At 43.7% G+C, this 19230-nt stretch overlaps 1 protein-coding gene across 1 annotated transcript; it reads right to left on the minus strand.

Annotated features, from left to right (window-relative positions):
* Positions 1–16510: 16510 nt before the first annotated feature.
* On the minus strand, positions 16511–18336 carry FOXL3 (forkhead box L3). The gene is made up of 3 exons (XM_041462813.1): positions 18230–18336; positions 17346–17514; positions 16511–16993 (listed from the first exon to the last, which is right to left on the minus strand). Exons 1-3 carry the CDS (start codon positions 18334–18336, stop codon positions 16511–16513), a joined length of 759 nt encoding a protein of 252 aa, XP_041318747.1.
* Positions 18337–19230: the final 894 nt, after the last annotated feature.

Here is a 19230-nt window from a genome sequence, read left to right on the forward strand (position 1 = left end):
GATTATTTCCATCCTTTTAATGCTGAATTAAAAAAAAAAAAATCCAAAAAACTCCAAAGGAGTTGGTTTGGCATAATCTAATTTTCTCATGTGAAACAGTTTGCAGACCAGATGACCCCAAACAATAGGAGAATTTGTCTGAGCCTGGCTGCTCTTGCTGCAGGCAGCTTTCCTCTGGGCTGCCCTCCTGTAACCAAATGTGACAGTGTCCCTTATTGGCACTCCCCAGCTCAGCTCAGGGACTTCAGGTCTGCTGCCCTGGCCAGGCTGCAGTGCCTGGCAAGTGCTGAGCACATCCCAGCAGGTGAGACTGGATGTGTGTCCTGACAAGGCGAGGGCCAAAACCAGACTGAGACGGAATTTTGACCCCACAAAGTAGCAGATTTTGGAAATTCTCTGTGAGGTTAGACAGGTTTAAGCAGGACTGGTTAGGATACATGAACTCAAGAGCTTTTAGAACTCATCTGACTGAATTGTATCTTTAATAGCTCAATTCATATAAGCTTCCCTTAGCTGAAAAAACTGCATTTCACCAAGGAGCTGCTGAGAGGCTTCTTTACTGGCAAGGAAAGGATGATCTTCAGCACTTCAGGATTGCATGAGGGGAAAGAGCGAGCCTCAGGAGCTGGAAGGCTCCAGTAGACTCTGGTCACAACAAAGACAATCTCCTCTGCCAGGGTGTGACCCTAGCAGAAATTAGATTAAAATGGAAACTAAAGAATTTATAGTGCTAAAGAACTGCATACCTGCCCTGTTCTCTCCATTTATTCATTGTGCATTCCACATATTTATTGTGTATATACATACTGTGGATATGTGCATTCCATATATTTATTGTGTATTCCTTGGTTTTCATGCAGTAGCTCTGGCATCTAAAACTAGGTATGGGCCTTGTTCCCTAAGCTAAATCCTGACTTAGGGATGGAGAAAGGGACTGGACCTCAGTGTTGGTCTGGTTTTGGTGCTGTAGATGCCATCAGTAATGGAAGAGAAACAAAAGTTCAGAGAAAAGAATTAGAAAATAGAAAGAAAAAAGAAATCCGAGTAATTTTTAATTCCTACTTAATAATTTAGACCCAGTTCCACTCTTCTGTAATCATGGTATAAAAGAGAGACAAGGAATTAGTGATCCTCCCACTATGACTTCTCTGTCTGCGTGCTCTGTTCTCTTTCCTTCTTCTTTTTTTTTTTTTTTTTGTGGTTTTTATTTCTGCTAATTGATTTATTTAATACATTAAATTAATTCTACTAGACAGATGAAGTAATAGTTTATTCTAAAGGGAAAATATTCTGGGTATTTATATTCAAGCACCCCAGAATGGCAGCAGCAGAGCAAACCCCAGTGTTGCTCTGATCTTTACACACTGCTGATGTTTAACACCACAGACATCTTCAGATGGGGAGGTCTGCACATAATTAAATGAGCTAACACCAGAGCAGGCCCAGCAGAGCAGGAGATGTTGTTCCTGTGTCTGGTGTGAGATTGAGAGGAGGACTAGTTCATGGATGGCTGTAGTGGCTGGTGTAGTTTATTGTATTGTCCCTTTTTCTCTACAAGAGGCCAGATGTCAGCAGTGAACAGGATCCTCACAGAAAGAATCTCTGCTTTCTAGTCCTGAGCTGGCAAAGCCCAGGGTTTGAATCAGTTTCAATCAAAGCCAGGGAAATCTAGGAGACAATTTTCCAAAAATTAAAGAAAAAGCTAAAACAAGAAAACAAAGAAAAAAAATCACTAACATTTAACTTGGAAAATCTCACTGCAGTGATCAGAATGTTTTATCTGAGATGATCCAGGGGTGAAGGTGGAGCAGGGAGGAATTCTCACCTTGAGCTGACTGCTGTGAAAGAGTGGGAACATCTTCCTGTGGCCAATCAAACAAATAAATCACCATGGGATAGATGCCCAGCAGGGCACTCCTCTCCCCACCTACATGGGCACCTTGACCTCTGCAGACTTTCTTGCCCTTCTTGTGTCATCCTTGCCATTTGTTCTGGCCCATGGGACAAGTGCATGGCCTTGATTACTGGTAAGATAGCTGTCCTCTCTGTTTGAACTGTAGGAATGTAGGAAGAATTCCCAAAAGTTGGTGATTTCAGAGGTCCCACTTCATCCAGCACTTTATTTTTCATGTCCTTGAGATTTACTCTAGCCACATGTGGTTTTTGTGCTTGCCTTTGTAGTTTTTTTTTTTTTTTTTGCAATCCTTCCAATTAGCATACAAGTGAATGACATTGTGAATATTAATATGATTTTCATTTATTTCCAGAGACAATAGCCATGTGAATCAGCAGGGTTCCACTAATCTACACTGAAGATCTCAGAGTTGTTGAAGCTGGTTTAAAAGGCATGGGAACTTGTGGAGTAGCTCATTATACACTCATTATGATTCCATCCTTGAAGGTGAGGAGCGCTGAACATTTGATTAGAGTGCCGTTATAAATAAAACAAATGTATCTGAAAAATCTGTGAACAGGTAAATCATGTTAAGGGGAAAAGCCAATAGTGAAAAAAGTCCTAGAGAGTGCATGGGCAGAGACAGACTTATATTAGCCCAGAGATTTGCTCTTCTCAGCCAAATGCATTGCAATGTTTATCAGATTCCTTCCTGCAGTGGACCCGGGGCTCATGTTTGACTGCATTGCTTTGGATTACAAAGGCATTTTTCTGCTTCCTCCCAAGGACAAAATGCAGAGGCGTGGGAGTCTGCTGGAGGTCAGGGTGGTCTTAATCTCCTCCTGCATCTTTCCTTGCCAGCCTTGCTCTGAGGACCAGGTTTAGGCAGGCACAGCAGGCTGTCCCCAGGGCGGTGTGGGTCGCACACAGAGCCACAGCCCCTTCTGCGCCCTGCTCTGCCCTTCCCCAGCCCTGCCAGCCTCCACAAGCTCCATGGCAGGAGCAGAAGCTGCCCCAGCTGAGCCAGAGGATGCTGCCTTTCCCTGCTGTCCTCTGGTCTGGGTGTCCAAGCATCAGGCTGCAGAGGGGAGCTCAGCTTCCAGTGCCTGAAGGGACACAGGAGAGCTGGGGAGGGACTTTCTACAGGGGCACAGAGGGACAGGACAAGAGAGAACCACTTTCAAATGGAAGATGGTAGATTTAGATTGGACAAAAGGAAGAAATTCTTTATTGTAAGGGTGAGGAGGCCCTGGCACAGGTTGCCCTGAGAAGTTATGGATGGCCCATCTCTGGAGCGTTCAAGGCCAGCCTGGATGGGGCATTGAGCATCACTGAGTCTGGCAGAATGTTCCCTGCCTGTGGCAAAGGGGTTGGAACAAGATGAGCTTTAAGGTCCCATCCAGTCCAAGTAATTCTATGAGTCCATGATTCTGTGATTCACAGGTGTCCTGGAAGGCCTCTCCTAAAATTTCATATACAGGGCAAGGTCTGTTAGAGGCAACTGAAACATTTTTGAAATGTCCCATCACAGTCATGAGACATTTGCAAGCAAATATAAATACAAGGTAAGTAAGGACTGCATTTTCTCTCACCACAATATGTGTGCAGAGACAGACAGACAGTAAAATCTCATTTTTAATATTGATCAGGCAGAGGCTCAGAGTTTAAAACTATAAAGATTTAACTGGTTTATCCACATGGGAAGGTGCTGCCTGGCCCATCTCCATTGCTGACACATTCTGCCACTGCTGAACTTTGAAGAGTCCTGTCACTGCAGAATGAAAAGCCTATGGGACATTTTAAAATGGGTTGGGTCTTGTGTCCTTACACATCCTAATCTCACTAGAAGCATCCTGGACACCTGTTTGGATCAATGCCCTTCAGGAATTTGAGGGAACTATTCCCACTGTTTGCTCTGCTAAATTAGGCACTGATCTGACTGCCTTTAAAGTACAATTCCCCTGGACTTCTTGCAGCTATTACCTGCTACACTGTATTGTTTGTGGTTCTCTCCAAGAGAGAAATAGGACATGGAGATTGAGCCAAGGAGTCTGCAGTGCTTGGAAGCACAGAGTGCTCCCAACTTTGGCAGGCTCAGCACCCTGCCCACCCAAGTGGCAGCTGGAAAAAAGCTCAGTAGCTCCCATCTTTTTGGCTAGTAGTGACCTGGGAGGGATGCTGCTATTCTTGAGGACCTTCTTTTGCAATTTCCTTGGATAGATAAAGCCCAAAAGGTTGGTTTTATTTGTTTATACTCTGAGGTCTGGTGACCTGATTTTCAGCTTCAAGTGAAGAACTCCTGGCCTCACGTTTCTTTCATGAAGAGAAGTGGAAAGAAACATTTCCATGAGTGGCTGTAATGATCTTTTTCTTGCTGTTTTGGCATCAGTAACTGTATTCCATTCTGATCTAATTTGTGGCATTTCCTCCTCATATTTGTTGTTTTATATTACATATTGAAATATTATGTATCTGTAATATAGAAAATGTGTTCTATATTTCTGAGCACATTTATACAAAGGCTAATTCTTATGCTGTAATTTGAAAAACATGAATCAAAACCAAAAATTAAAAGGAAAACATGCCTCAAACATACTTAAGGTAATGGCATACTTTCAGGAAAAACAAGAATATATTTGTATAATATGTCATTTTTATACCAAGTCAAATGTACCCTGGAAGAAGATCTGGATATTTATATTCACTTATTTTAAAATTGGTGCTATATTGTAACTTGAACAGGAAGAGGTAATCAATCTTTACGTGGTTACATAAACAAAGCAAACTACTTAATTTATTATAAGTTACAAAGACCTGGACTGCTAACAGGAATTGAGTGCATTTGTGAATTTATGTAACAAACATATCACTACCAACACCAAATTACATCTCAATCAATGTTAAAAGGCATCTGACATTTCCCTTTGATTTATGGATTAACCTTTACAGTTAATACAGTCTAGCATTTATTGTTTTCATCAGTTTGGTTTGGTAGCAACCCCACAGTTCATTGCTGGGAATTGAGTAAATTAATAGCTTTTCCCACCATGATCAACCAGCTAATGAAAAAGGTCTATTTTGCACAGCTGGTGGATGCTAATATTTAAACAAACAAAGCAAACCTTTATGAAGGACAAATGAGTCTTGGGTCTTGATTCTGCCAGTCAAGTTGTTTATCTCAGGAAACCAAGGTGCACCTATTGACTGGGGTTAAACCTGGCTAAAATGTAATATATTAAACCCAAAGTAACATGAGAGCAGTCCCAAAGCAGCAGCCAGAGGAATACATTGCATTTCAGGATCAATTTGCAGGCAAAAAATAGAAAGTTTTCATTCCTCATTGTCTGAGATGTTCACTCTTTGGCATGAAAAATATTGGGAAAAAATATACAGGTAGGTTTGCCAAGTTCTGCTTCCATTAATACTGTTCAGATGCTGAGGGATTATGTATTAGAATGACAAAGCATTAAGCAATTATCTGCATCACTTTGTGGAAATAATTCAAATACAAAAGAGTTTTCTTGAATAAAGAATAGCACTGCCTTAAAATAACCCAGCTACCCCTCCAATTTACTCTGATTGAGGACTAATTATCTTAGCAAGAAAAACATTGTGCTGATTTTAGAAAAAATCCAAGAAAAACTTGGACTGATTTTAGTGATGACAAGTCAGTTTACTGGGGACTTTTCATTTCAAGCATCGTCTTGCACATATTTAATCAATGTGAAATTGCCATTAACTTCTGCATTGCAAGCAAAAGGATATTAGCACCTGGTTAGGGGTAACACAGCCTGGCTTCACACAAGCCATGGAGAAGACAGGAGAGGTTTGCCCAGTTTCTGGATACACTCATCTTCCACTTCATTGTCATCAGAGAGACCAGGACTGAGAGCTTTGACAAAACTGACAGGTTTCCCTACATTTGTACAACTCTTCTGAACTTTTATTTTTTTCTTAGACACCTCAGAGTAGCAGTGAAATTTCCACTCTGTCCCATTTGGAGCAAGAAAAAAATTCAGTAGTAAAAGTCACTTTCACAGCATTTTGGCACGTCTGCTTCCTCACACTCTTAAATATTCATTTTTCTTAAGGTTCACAGAAGGTTTCCAAGCCTTAAAAGTCAGGGTTGGTTAGAGCTAAGCTTTTGTTTGAATTGCAAACATCTGGCAGCCCAAAGAGACAGAAAGTGCTGCACTGCATCCTTGTTACAGCTCACAGTGGCCCCAGCAGCTGCTGCCTTGCACCTTCAGCAGCGGTTGCAGGTGGAAAACCTCTGTAGTTACAAGGCAGATTTATCTGTTTTATCCACACTCACAGCTGAATTCTGCTGTGGCTTCGTCCTGCACGCAAAGCCCCAGCGACTTCTGAAGGACAGAGGAGGGCAGAGCTCATTAATGAAAGGTTTTTTTTCTCACAGGTCACAAAGTAGGGTAAAAAAACCCAACCCAGCAACCCAAACAACTTTCCCACTTCTGGTGAACTTTTCCTCTGAAAAGGTTGGCCTGTTGGGGAGCCACGATCCATGACAATCCACTTTTCCTCAGCCACGGATCATTACTCCAGGATGGCACCAGGGCTACGTCTGCAGCAAGAGAAATGAGCCCAGCTTGCCCTGGGAAACTTCTCTGGAGGCAAAGCCAAAGCTCTCTGCTTGTGCAGCATCTGTGTTTGTGATCCTGCACTCTACTCCTCTTTGGAATAGCATGGGGAATACCACAAGATGCAAGCTGGGCTCTCCAGGAGGTTTTGCATCCAAGCAGCGTTCACTGTGGCAAAATTATTTTAAAGTTTCTGCATGAATTCCTTAGATTTGAACATAAATCTTGGCATCATGGACATCCTGTGAAGAGAGTGGTTCAATAACTCTCTGCAATATCATTGCTGCCAGTGCCAGGGACTCCTCTTGAAATTACAGGTGTTGTCTGCTCATTTTTACTGCCAGTAGAAGGGGTTTTTGTGGGCATTTTCTTGAAAGAAACAGTTGTAAAATGCTTCTACTTGCTTCAACAGCACAATTTTTGCTGGAATGGGTGGCAGTGTGAGTTAATATGTAATAGAAAGTTTCTTTGATTTAACTGGGGACATGGGTTTGCTCTATATGAGCTTTAAAACCAGGAAAAAGAAGATTATTTCTTAAAAAACAACATTTCCAAGCCTTGCAACCTGATCCCAGTTCTCTTTATACTTTTATGCATTCCTTAGAAGTCCTGCTCCTGGAGTCTCATGGGATCAGAGTGCTGTTAGTTCCCACACATTTAGGCACCGCTCAGCTCTGTACAAAACTGGTTTGGGGTAACTGGTCAGTGGCAGGAAGGACAAGATGCTCGAGCTCTAGGGGAGATTAAAGCAGAGACAGGAAAGGTGGCAGCAAGTGGAGAGAATGTGGAAGGTCAGTAGTGTCAGTGTGCTGATACAGCATGTTTTGAACAAAGTTCTGTGCAAAGGTGGACTCTGTCTGCTGCCTGGAGGAGACACAGAGACATAAAATGATTTTTTTTCCAAGGCATTGCCCATGTTGGAGACAAAACAGACTGGATCTCTGAGGCCAGAAGGTTTTCTATTTCAGCGATTGCAGAGAAAAGGATGAAATACAGAAGCAAACAGAAATGTTTTCTTGGCTTAAAAAACCAAAACATAGAATTTCCTGCTATCTGAAGTAAGTGCATTATAATCAGAGTATGGCTAAATCTAATATAGGAGCCCATGTGCCACCACCAGCAATACTTCTTTTGCAATTGCCTCCAGCTATTGCTACTAGTAGTGCTGATTGCAATTTCCTTGTACCTTATGTCAATATTACGGGGTCACAAGTGAGGAAACAGGAAGCCTGATAATCAATTTCAGTAGCTGTACAGTCATTTAGCTCGGGAGTTTGGTGGTTGGAAAAATTTAGACTTCAGCTCCAGTAATTGCAACCCTGAATTAAGACAGAGATATCAATTTCATATGTGCTGTGCACATGCCCATGTGGCTGTAGAGCCAGGACACAAAAAACTGACTTGTTTTAGTAGGAATATTCCTGGCAGAGAAAAAAATTCAGTTGGATTTTCAGCTCCAGTATTGTCTTCCCTCTCCAAATTCAGCTTATGCTGTTGCCATGGTATAAATGGTTCAAACTCAGGCAGGCTTAGAAGTAAAGAAAAAAAGTGATATATATTCAGGTATATTAATTTTCCTCCCTGTCTGTTAAGTAACAGGCTACAGCTTTATGATGCTGTAGCACAGAGCTGACATGATTATTAATTTTTATTTTGGAAGATATCCACTAAATAAAAACTGAGGCTCCTCTCAAATAAACACCTGTCAAACAGGGAATGTTTCAGGTGAGAGGGCTTTGTTACAGAACCTCCTCTGCCAGTGAGTGCTGGTGGACCTGCTGGCGGCACCTGGGTGTGTGTTCCCAGAATTGGGGTGGTCTGCTCCTCCACATCACCCCCACAGCCCTGTATTCCTTCTGCTGTCACCTGATGGGAAGGGACAGGGGAGAGAACAAGGTGCTGGGAGCTGAGATTTCATGGGAGCACTTCATGTGGCTTGTCCCTTCCATCCCCTGCTGGGGGATAATTTGGGTGAGACAAGGCTACGAGATGGTCCTGGAGACACAGGTCCCACGTGGCACAGATGGTCCCAAGGGTCTTTATAAAACCATACACGATGCCTGTGGAAAATATATGTTTCCCACACCAAAATAAGGTTCCCTTAAAGGCAAGTGGGACTTTTCTGGGGAACAGCTCCACCTCAGCCACACCAAGGTCAGCGTGCACGGGCAGAGGACAGATAATTTGACATCAGGGCTTGGTGTGGCTGAGGTGGGAAGTCAGGCAGGTCCCCCTCAGTCTGCTGCCCCTGGGGGCTCCTTGCCCTCCCCCTGCAGCCAGCCTGGACTCCAGCTGCCCCCCAGCAGTGGAGGAAGCCGTGGGAGCAGGACCTGCCCAGCCTCCCCTCCTCTCCTGGCCTGACCCACCCTCCTGGTGTGGGAGCAGGCTGCTGCTGCCTTCGGGCCGTTTCTTCCCTGGGTGACAAGAAATCTGTCTGCCCTCCTCCCAGCCCAGCTAACCTGGCTGTCTGCTTTCCTCCCAGGACAGGCTTGTCTTGGTTTCATGCACTGGGAAGCAGAAAAAGCCAAGCTTCTTCTCGATTTCAGGATCAGAACCTGAAATGGATTAAAAGGTTGCTGCCTGAATTTTAAAATGTTGTTTTTCATGACATGATTATGTGACCTACCTTTGTTTATTATAAAACTAATACCACAAGTTACAGTTCAATGAATTCACATTTTATTTGAAATTTTTGTCTGAAGTAGCCTAAAGCTCTTCAAGAAACAATTGCACAAAACCATATGAGAGCTGCTAATTTATAATCTGCAGCATCACAACACAACTGGCTTTTCATTTGGCTAAAAGGAAATAGTTACTTAGAACAACAAAGCAAACCATGTGTCCATAGTTTATATTAAATGCCCTTGGTATTTATTAGGGATACACAATGTATCATCTCCAAAATATTTATTTTCTTGTAATTTCAACAACAGCGAAACAAAATGGAAAGTAATACAGTGACATGCCTTTGCCAAGCTGTAGCAGATCTTGGGACAGTTTCCTGTTGAAAGAAAATTTGAGATCCTGAGTCTGGATATTAGCTAGTGTGACTTGTTTACTTGAGTGTGTACACCAGCCCCAGAACAGAGATGCTCTCAAAGAGCATACAAACATCTTTGCACCAGGAATCTCACCCCAGATGCCAACATCTGGTTCTGCTGTGTTCAGCCCTTGGGCTTAGGGGAACTTATTCCCTATTTGGACACATTTCCCATTGAGTTCAGGAAGAATTTTGTCCGTCTGAAAGAGAGAGCCAAAGAAACCTGTGGAAGCAAGCTGCTATTTTGTCTTGAGAAGACACCAAGTAACTGCTAGAAGGTATTTAATTTTCTCTGCAGTCCACATGGCCTTTAATCTGATTAATCTCTGGCCCTGGTAATAGAAGATGAAGTTTTGATCCCTTGAACCCAGTGGCAAAACTCTTATTCATTTCATGAGAGTCAGGATTCAAGCCATGTAGCCAGTCCCAGATGCTCCAATGCAGAAAAATGTTATGGGCTGATTAGTGCTGAAGTGCCTCCCAGGGTTTGATAATTGCTCATACAGCTCTCAGCCTCGGAAAAGCTTGAGACAGATTAATCATGAAACACAGCTCATTGCACCTGTTATTTTCCACATCCACTTTTATGGAAGTGCTGCTTCTTTTCTGCAGTCTCAGAGAGGCTGTGCTGGAAGGAGGGGATGGCAGCAGAGGATGTGGATGCAGCCAGCACCAGCAGAGTGCAATGCCTCCAGCAAAGAGGGGAACATGGGGAGCAGTTTTGTCATAGGGTTAAATATCTGTGGCATGGATCCTCCAAAAGCACTTTCAGCTAGAGCAGATCTTGCTTGAGACAGATGGCTAATGGTCAGCAGAGCCTTTGGGCCCAAGAGGGAAGTTGGTTCTCTCCTAATGTTTTTCCTGCACAAGGAGAACATGACAGTGTTTCACCATCAGCAGCTGTGGAAAGTGCAGCTTTGGGGGGCAGTTGGATCCAGAGTGGGGCTGTTGGGGCCAGTGCAGGGCTGACAAAAAGGTTTCATGGCTGTGGGACAGAGCAGAGTTCTTTACTGTGCAAATTTCAGGAAGCCTCGTTTGGTTTTGGTTGGTAGTTTATTTAGAACCACTGATATCAGCATGGAAACTGAACAAACTTTCAAGCCCATTAATTCTTTATCATGTCTCAAATAAAGACCTAAGAGGGAGCAGCTTTTTTTTCCAGTCTGTGGAGCTGGAGCTCTGAGAGAGCTGCACTGGGCTGCACCATGCAGGCTGACAAGTCAAAGAGCATTTCTGTACCTTATTTTCAGCCTGCTCAGTGCAAGACAAGGCGGTGTGTGCCCAATGCAAATGCTGATGATGGAGTCCAGCAGCTCAGTTCTGCAGTGCAAAGTTTTTTCTGAAATACTCTGCCAGAAGAACCACTCCCAAAAGATGAAAGGGGGCTCCTGTTGCTGGCATAGCAGGGTTCATTCACTGCTACAAAGGGCAGTGAACACACACAGAAACACGACAAAAAGAAGTCTGGTTTGGGCTTACTGCAACTTCTAGTTTTCTTCTTCTGTCAGTGCTCTGCAAGCGCTATTTTCAGTTCCATAGTTATGGTGAGAAACATGGTGTATTTTTATTCCTAATTTAGCTTGTTTATCCTGAGAGATTCCAGGATCTTCATTTGAGAGATAAATTCAAACCTTCTTTTTTCCTTTGCAGCCCACATTCCATAACAAAAACATTGCATGCCATACTTCATTACAGGGCTTGGAAGACCTTCATGACCATAAATTTAGGAACTTGTGGAACACAATGGACTTTAGGATGGAAACAAGCCAGTTGGCCTATCTGGTCAGGTCCATCCCTTCTGTTTGAATTAACAGCTGGATTTCACAGTGGGAGAAATCCGGCAGTTCTTTCTCAGGCAAAATTCTCACAGTTGGATTTGCCTCCAACCACTGTAGCAAGGGTGGGAGGGAGCACAACTTACTTTGTTATTTTATGTTTGCTCTCCGGGTAAAAAAGACTCCAGTGGAAGTTCCATAGGACTTGGACCTACCCTGTTCTTTAATTTAATGACCCTAAGTGCAAAAAGAAAGACATTCCCAGTGCAGCAGAGACAGAGACAAGGTTCTTTGTGCAGAGCAGTGCAGATGGTACCCACGTTCTGGTGAAAGCAATTAGAAGCTCATGCTAAGGCAAAATAAAGAGGTTAGGACCATTTGTTGCTCTGAGAATTCTATCTAGGAGAGGAGGCACTGGCACAGTTTTGCAGACTGTGAGATGGGAGATGTTGGATATAACATGCAAAGGTCGGATTCACACGTGCTGTTTCAATTCCAGAGGTAATCACACCAAAGTTAACAGATTTGCAGGGATTTACACCCTCACAGAAGGGAGGAGAGCATGGCCCAGAAGAAACAGAGAGGGGAGAGGCCAGCTGGAATGAGCAGCACAGGATTTCCATGTCTTGCTTTGGGATCTGAAGGGCTGATCACAGACAGGGATTTGTGTTACACGGCCAGAGCTGAAGGTTCAGGTCCCTGTGTGCTCAGGGGTGTGTGGTGGAGGTTCCCTCTTTTTTCCCTGAGCTTGAGTGCAGCTGGACTTGGGGTATGGCTGCCCCCAATTCACAGCAGAGACTTGGCACACAACCCCAAGAGCCCTTGAGATATCAGCTCTGTACTTCTGGAAGATGTGTAGGAAAGTTTTTCCCCGAGGCTCTTCCCTCCAAACCCCTTCCCCTCTCCCTGTGTCCTCTCTGTTGCTAGAGAGTGGGAAAGACTCACAAGATTTGGACCTGAACAGGCAAGTGGTAGCCAAAACAGAAGCCCTCTGTGACCAGAAAACAGTGCAGAAATCAGGATTTGGTTATGAGGGAGAAACCAACCTGCTGAGTGGCTGAGGAACACAGTGGCAATTCAGGCATGGCATGGAGCACAACAAAGCAAAGGCATGGGGAGAGCCAGAGCTCCAGGGTGGGTTGACCTTCAAATGCTCTTTGAGCACAGCTTCTCTTTCTATGAGGAGTTAATAGGTCTCAGTTAAGAGAGACTAATAAGATCTTTCTGATGGGCAGAAAAATAGGGGAACTTGGATTTACTGACAAAGAAAAGGGTTTTTTCAGCTATCCTAGTCTGCATTAATGCTCCCATAATGTGCAGGAGGTTCTGCTGAGGGAGAGGTCCCTGTAAGTAAGGCCAGCTGCTGGCTTGCCTTGGGTGTTGTCTGGCCTCTCTTCACTGGGGGAGAAAAGATGCATCCTTACATCCTTGCCCAAGTACTTTGAACTTCATTCTGAGGCTGATGTTCATTTTGCCGTGCAAAACCCACTCCTGTGACACCAATGGCAAAAACCGAAGAAATTAAATCAGTAGAAGTGGAATTGCTGCATAATAACCTGGCGTGGCTCCATCAAAATCTTTGTTTTGTCATGAGAAGCCTTCCTTTAGAAGGATAAACAAACAACCCCCTCTCTAGGGTCTCTCAGTGAGGCCAAGCCTTGCCTCTCCCCAGAAAGAAACCTTTCATCTTTCCTTTGCAGGGGTATTTATGATGCTGAAGGGAGAGCTCCAAAGGCTTGTTCCCCCTTGCTGTGCCCCCAGCCCAGCAGGCAGGAGCTGCTGTCCCACTCCCTCCTCCTGCCTCAGCCCAGCCTTGGGACAGGCTCAGCCCCACCTGAGGCACCTCTGCTGGGCTGGGGAAACCCACGGCTCATCCTGGGTCTCTCTCTGCAGGCAGGAGGGTGCCATGAGATGAGGAATTGAGCCAACACCTTCTCCCAGCCTGCCCAGCCTGATGATGGTGCTGGAGGGTGCAGAGCCTTGCCCTGCACTGCTCACCCCTCGTTCAGCTCAGCTTTGAACCCCGGTGCCAAACGGGACAATATTCACCTGCTTCACACAGGGCAAAGAGGGATGTTCCTGTGAGATTTTATTTTTTTTCCTTTATGCAAGTGGCTGGCAGGCTGTGATGGAGCTGAAGAAATAGCTCTGGATTCAGAGAAGAAAGAGACCCGGACTTTTTCCCCTCTTCCCTGAGAAAAAGTAATTTACGTAAATTTATCCACGACTAGCACACGGCAATAGCTCACAACTTTGTTAATGGAAACCTGGTGATCCATAACACTTGTGTGGGAGATATTTGCTCGGGGGTAATACAATATTAATGTTAATATCAATGATCGATCAGAGGATTTGCAAGAAAGGCATAAAGTATTTAATTATAATTACATTGGGAATGGCTTTGTAATGGCTACGACATTTGAATAAGGTCACGTCTAGCCCTCACCCCTGTTATGTTGTTCTATATTAAATGCCATTCACTTTAACTGCTGGAAACCTTTCTGGAGTCGTCAGAATATAATATACTGGGTAAATTGAAATATGTCCCTTCATTTTTCGAAATATGATTGATATCTTTTGCAAAACAAATGTTAACACCTCTTTGTACACAAATTTCTTTGATTATATGTTAGGGAAACTAAATTATGACAGTCTCTCCTAGCAGGCACTTTACTGTGAGGAAAGGACACGGCTATTTCTGAATATTAATTCATCTTACAGAAAATGGCTTTGGATCTCTGCTGTAAATCCACTTGGGTGTATTTCTGCCTTTCCTAATGCATTAATTCTACGTTGATTAGTAGCCATGAACTGCTTCTCCACTGGTCTCAGCAGCCCACAATGTTCACCTGACCCAGGTGCTGCTGAGGAGGAACTTTTTGCTGTCACTGAATTATCTCTTGTTAACAGCATCAACCAAGAACACATAGTAACAATCATATTTGCATGTTTCACAGCAGAAAATATGTATTTCAAATACACTGCAGGTGTGTACCATAACTATCAGCCCAACAGCAGCATTGTCATGTTTAAAACAATCAGGAAAAAGATCTGTGTGTAAAAGAGGAATATTTATCTGTAGGCAGGATCCCAAAGGTGCACAAGTACCCACCCACAAGGAGTGCATGCAAACACTGAAGCACTAAGTGAGGACATGCTCTTCCCACACATATTTACTACTGAGCATAAACAATAAAAAAGCAAATTCTCGTCCCTCTTCAAATGAGAATCCATCCTTGCAGTACCCCCCCTCCCGAGATTTTCTACTTTTTCTAATATCAATGTAAACAGCAGATCAATCAGGTCTAAAGAGTAAAATTTTGCTTTCATATTTTCCCCCAGAATAACTGTTGATTCACAGAGAATTGAAAGCTCCCATTTGAAGGCAGAATTTGTTCTCAAGAAATCATCCCTTCAAAGTTTGGAAGACATGCAGTGATGTAATTGACATGATTTTCCATTTTCTCTTTTCTGAAGAAGAAGCAAAGACTTTTGCATGCTGTAGAAATGCTTGAAGAGAATAAGTTTTATAGTTTTCCAAAAAATGGGCATTTATTACCAATCAGTGTGAAATACCACTGATGGTGAATTTTAAGTATATGGCAGGAGTTTCAGCATCATGACAACATACATCATGCATTTTTACAACATATAAGTGCAGTGATATTGCTCCCTTTCTCAATAACAATATATAAGAATATATAGTATAAATGTACAGTATATATTAGACACAATGTAAAATAACTTAGTGAAATGTCAAAGCTTCTGCATAAAAATTCAAGCCATGCCTGAGCATACCTCTGTGCTGAATCTTATCTCATATACCTTCATTTACCTTTAGTTCCTGTTGCAAAGATAATTTTATCTCTGTATTTAATTGCTTAAAACCATCAGAATTCTTGTCTTTTTTTCCTTTTCTCTGCAGTAGGTGAAGACTGTAATAGCCAAGTCAAAGCCAGGATTTTGTGGAGCCTTTGCTAACGCTGTTTATGTTCTCGGAAGCAATTCATTGTGAAAAAGTTGTATAAAAGCAACTTCTTAAAAGCTTATTACAGTTCATCATTGTCCATCGGGTTCTGTTCCAAAATATCCCACTGCATGTAAATGATAATGAAGTGGCTTTCTCAGAAATGGAGCTCATGAGCTAACATTGATATCTGGAAATTATAAATCTCACCAGTTTAGCTGAAATCATATCAAGCACCGCTTTGGTAATTGCTTGCAAGAAGGATCAATAAAAATCTGTTTAATGGGAATATACAACTAGTCTCAGAGCAGGTAGGTGGAATTTTAGCTTTGCTCAACACTCGACAGAGCTTTTTGCAGTGCCAGGTTTCCCTTCACACTTGATAATGAAATATGGTTAAGGACTCTTCAGCAGCATCTCAGGAAGATTTCTGATAGTACATGAGAAGAAGTGTTGGGGTTTTTTTAACCAAGGCATTAAGAGACTCCTTGACTGTCACATTACTTATCAAAGTACCAGAGTTCAGCATCCTTGCAATTAGGTCTCTTGGAATTATTTTCAATACAACTTCACTTCAACAATTTAAACAATTCTGCCCTGAATATAAACAAAAATATACTTGAAATACTTATGAGCAACTGTGTTTCCTAATGAACAATGAATTAAAGCTGCAAAACAGTTTGAAATAAGATGTTAAAAGAAAAAAATCAGGGAAGAAGGCGATTTTCTATCATTTCCTTTTAAGAAACAAATTTCCACCCCCTCGCCCCCCTACATTCTCAGCCAGTGTAAGTCAACAGAATTACACTGTTTTAGATCAGCTTAAGTTCTGACCTATATACTCCAGTGGAGTTAATCCTAATTTCCACCACTGAAAGTGGGATCAAATTCACTTTGTCTTTAATAAAGCAGTGGATGATAAGTAAGTCTCTTCTCTGTCGGATTCTGCTTGAGAAAGGAAATTCTTTGTGGTGCTAAATGATGTCTGAGACAGTTTAGAAAATAAAGCTAGAATTTCATAAATTTCAGCATGGTGAAAACCGATATTGGCAACAGCTATTTATGCTTTAATCTTAGCAAAGTTCCTTGGGTACAGGCAGGGCATCAGCTGGTGAGTCTGTAACCCTTTCTGAGCACTGCTTGGGAGGAAAACGAGGAGGCAGGCGGCTGATTTTCAGTGACATGAGGCTGCTGAACACACTGTGACTCACACTTTGTTACCATGAATAAATAACATCACATTGTCCAGAACTGGAGATTAATATGCGGGGCCTCCAGTAGGTGATATTTACTTTCTTGCATGTTATACTGAGATCTCAGGACAGGCAAAGGGTCGGGGGCTGAGAGGATGTAATCGATGCTAAATTTGATTTCAGAATCCGATTTTGCCAAGGAGGAATTGCTTAGGTTCTGCCTGTTGGTCACGCTGTTTGGAGCAAACCCACAAGGCTCCAGAAGTTTTGGGCCCGGTTCAATTCTTTCATGCTTACTTTCAGAGGAGGAAACATTGTTCAAAGCAGAGTCCACAGAAGAGGTATTGGGGGACGAAGGACTTTTCACTCTGCCCGGTCTCTGCTCCTTGTGCTCCCTTTTCACATTCCTCCTCCTCCGTCTTCTCCTGTAATTCCCATTTTCAAAGAGATCCAGCATGGATTCGCATCCTGCTGCAAAGCTCCAATAGTTTCCTTTCCCCTTCTCATTCCCTTCTGTTCTGGGAACCTGTATTTATTTAAAGGCAGTTCAGTGTTTGTATGTGTTACAGATGCTGCTGTTTAGCATCTGCATTCATTTACATTTAAGAATGGTGTAAACACATATGACAAGACTTTTAAGCCTATTCTCTGTCATTACATGAGTAAGATGTAAGCCCCATCCTCTTCAATTTGTTATCTATTAACATACATCAGACAAGGATATATTCCTTATCTCTGTAATTGACAACTCAGAGGGATTTTAAGTGATTTGCAGCTCAGCTGTTTGTTTCCCTTCTCTCCTAGTGATGAGATTATTGCTGCCTATATTTTTTTAGCCATGCACAGTGTGTATGTAAGTACACAGTAACTGATCTTACCTTCACAAAACAACTGTTAAGCGATAAGTTATGTCGGATGGAGTTCTGCCAGGCTCTTTGATTTGATCTGTAGTAAGGAAATTTCTTCATTATAAAGTCATAAATGCCAGAGAGGGTGACTTTATTTGAAGGGCTTTGCTGGATGGCCATTGCAATTAAGGCAATGTAGCTGGAAAAAGGAAAACTTGCTGTTACACCATCACCCTACTCACAACTCAGTTTTTAGGACCACATGGGTACATGTGTGCCTATATCCTGCTTCCAAAATTCCCCCGGTGCATCTGTGCCTTGACCCGAGGTGTCCCAGGGAGAAGTCCTGAGCGTGGTCACTGCCTGTGCTGCACGAGCCCCAGGTGACACAGCGGGGTCACTGCCAGGCACTCAGTCCTCAGGGCTGCCTGCCCTGGCACTCAGTGCAGAGGACAGGACCCTCTACAGCTCCCTCTGAAAAGTTTCCCTGAGCAGGAAGGCTGCAGTGAGGCAGAGTCACTGTCACAGGAGACCACCCCTGCTCATGGAAAGGACCCTGGGTTTCCCTGTGAACACCGTGCCTCTCCCCAGCACACCGGGGGTTTCTGCATCCAATTCACCCCCTGGCACAGTGAAACATTTAATTCCCTTCTCCCAGGGGTCCTGGAGGTTGGAGACTGTCTGAGATCTGGAGGCTTAAGGGCATGCCAGAGTTGCTGTGACCCCTCATGGGAGGAAACAAATCATGAACACTTCACAGACAGAAAGGGGGGAAACCTGCCCACTGCAGTGCCTGCAGCAGGGCCAGACCCATCGCACACACCTGGCCCCTGCTTCCTGGGAGCTGAGATCCCACCAGCCCAGAGCTCAGAAACCTCACAGAGACAGGGGGACTTGGAAAAACTTCATCTTACCTGTACGCTGGTCTGGTGAATTTTTTCTCTTCGTCAGAGCTACAGGTAGGATAATCATCCCCATCATAATTGAAGCAGTTATAGGGGTACTGCGTGTTGTCAAACATCGTCCTGCTCCTTGCTCAGCTCCTGTGGAGTGAGAGAGATGGAGTGATGTTTCTCAGAGCTTGGACTCCCTCCTCCCTTCTTCCCTCCCCTCTGTCTGTCTCATTCCCTCTCTCCCCCCTCCTCACACTCCCTCTCCTCCGTGCACACACACTCTCCGTGATGGGGTGGGGATTGTTTTTGCAGTTCTCTCGTCCCAGGCAGCCCGTCTGTTCGGATATTATTTTTTGGGGGGGTGTGTTATTGCTGTCCCTGCAGTTGTCCCCAGCAGTGGGGTGGCACGGGCAGGCTGGGGGGGCTGGTGCAGCCGGGAATTTTGGGGTGAGCCTCCGGAGCGGGGTGTGCGGTGCCGGTAGCCGCGCTCAGCTCGCTGGGTGGTCCAGGCTGGAGAGGGGCCAGCGCTCCCCCGCCACATCCACAACGTGACAAAGGCAAGCAGCATGATGTTAATAAATCATGCTTCAAGGTCTCCACTTGGAAATTAAACTTTGAGAACGGAGTGCAGCTCCCCACAGCCCCCGAGTGCTCCCCCTCTGGATTTATTCTCTCCCCAGCGGAGCAGGGTGGCTTTTCTTAATTATTTATTTTTAGAAAACCGACGTACAATAAACAGACGTTCCAGGCAGTAATGCACGCTTGTCCTGATCTGCAATCTATAATGCAGTATAATAGACATAAATTATATTTCCATGACTAAAGGAAAATCTGTATGTTCAAAGAAAGTAGAACAGAGGGATATGAGGGACTACTGTCAAGCAGGAAAGTAAAAGGAAAATAGCTGTAGGCAGGAGAGCTGCCTGTGTGGGCTTTGATCTGAAGGATGAATTAGACTAATAGCCCTGTGTGTTGGCATCCAATACTGTAACAATTTAATAGTTTTTCAATGCTTTGGAGTG

Source organism: Pyrgilauda ruficollis, unplaced genomic scaffold (genome assembly GCF_017590135.1).
Source record: "Pyrgilauda ruficollis isolate IOZ18807 unplaced genomic scaffold, ASM1759013v1 scaffold16, whole genome shotgun sequence".
Lineage (NCBI taxonomy): Eukaryota > Metazoa > Chordata > Aves > Passeriformes > Passeridae > Pyrgilauda > Pyrgilauda ruficollis.

Excerpts from the sequence above, each read along its gene's own strand:
- FOXL3 (XM_041462813.1), bottom strand. The coding sequence starts at position 18,336 with ATGTTTGACAACACGCAGTACCCCTATAACTGCTTCAATTATGATGGG. Across the intron at positions 17,515-18,229 it reads TTCACCAGACCAGCGTACAG|CTACATTGCCTTAATTGCAA; the intron begins GTAAGATGAAGT and ends TCCTTTTTCCAG. Across the intron at positions 16,994-17,345 it reads TTAACAGTTGTTTTGTGAAG|GTTCCCAGAACAGAAGGGAA; the intron begins GTAAGATCAGTT and ends AAATAAATACAG.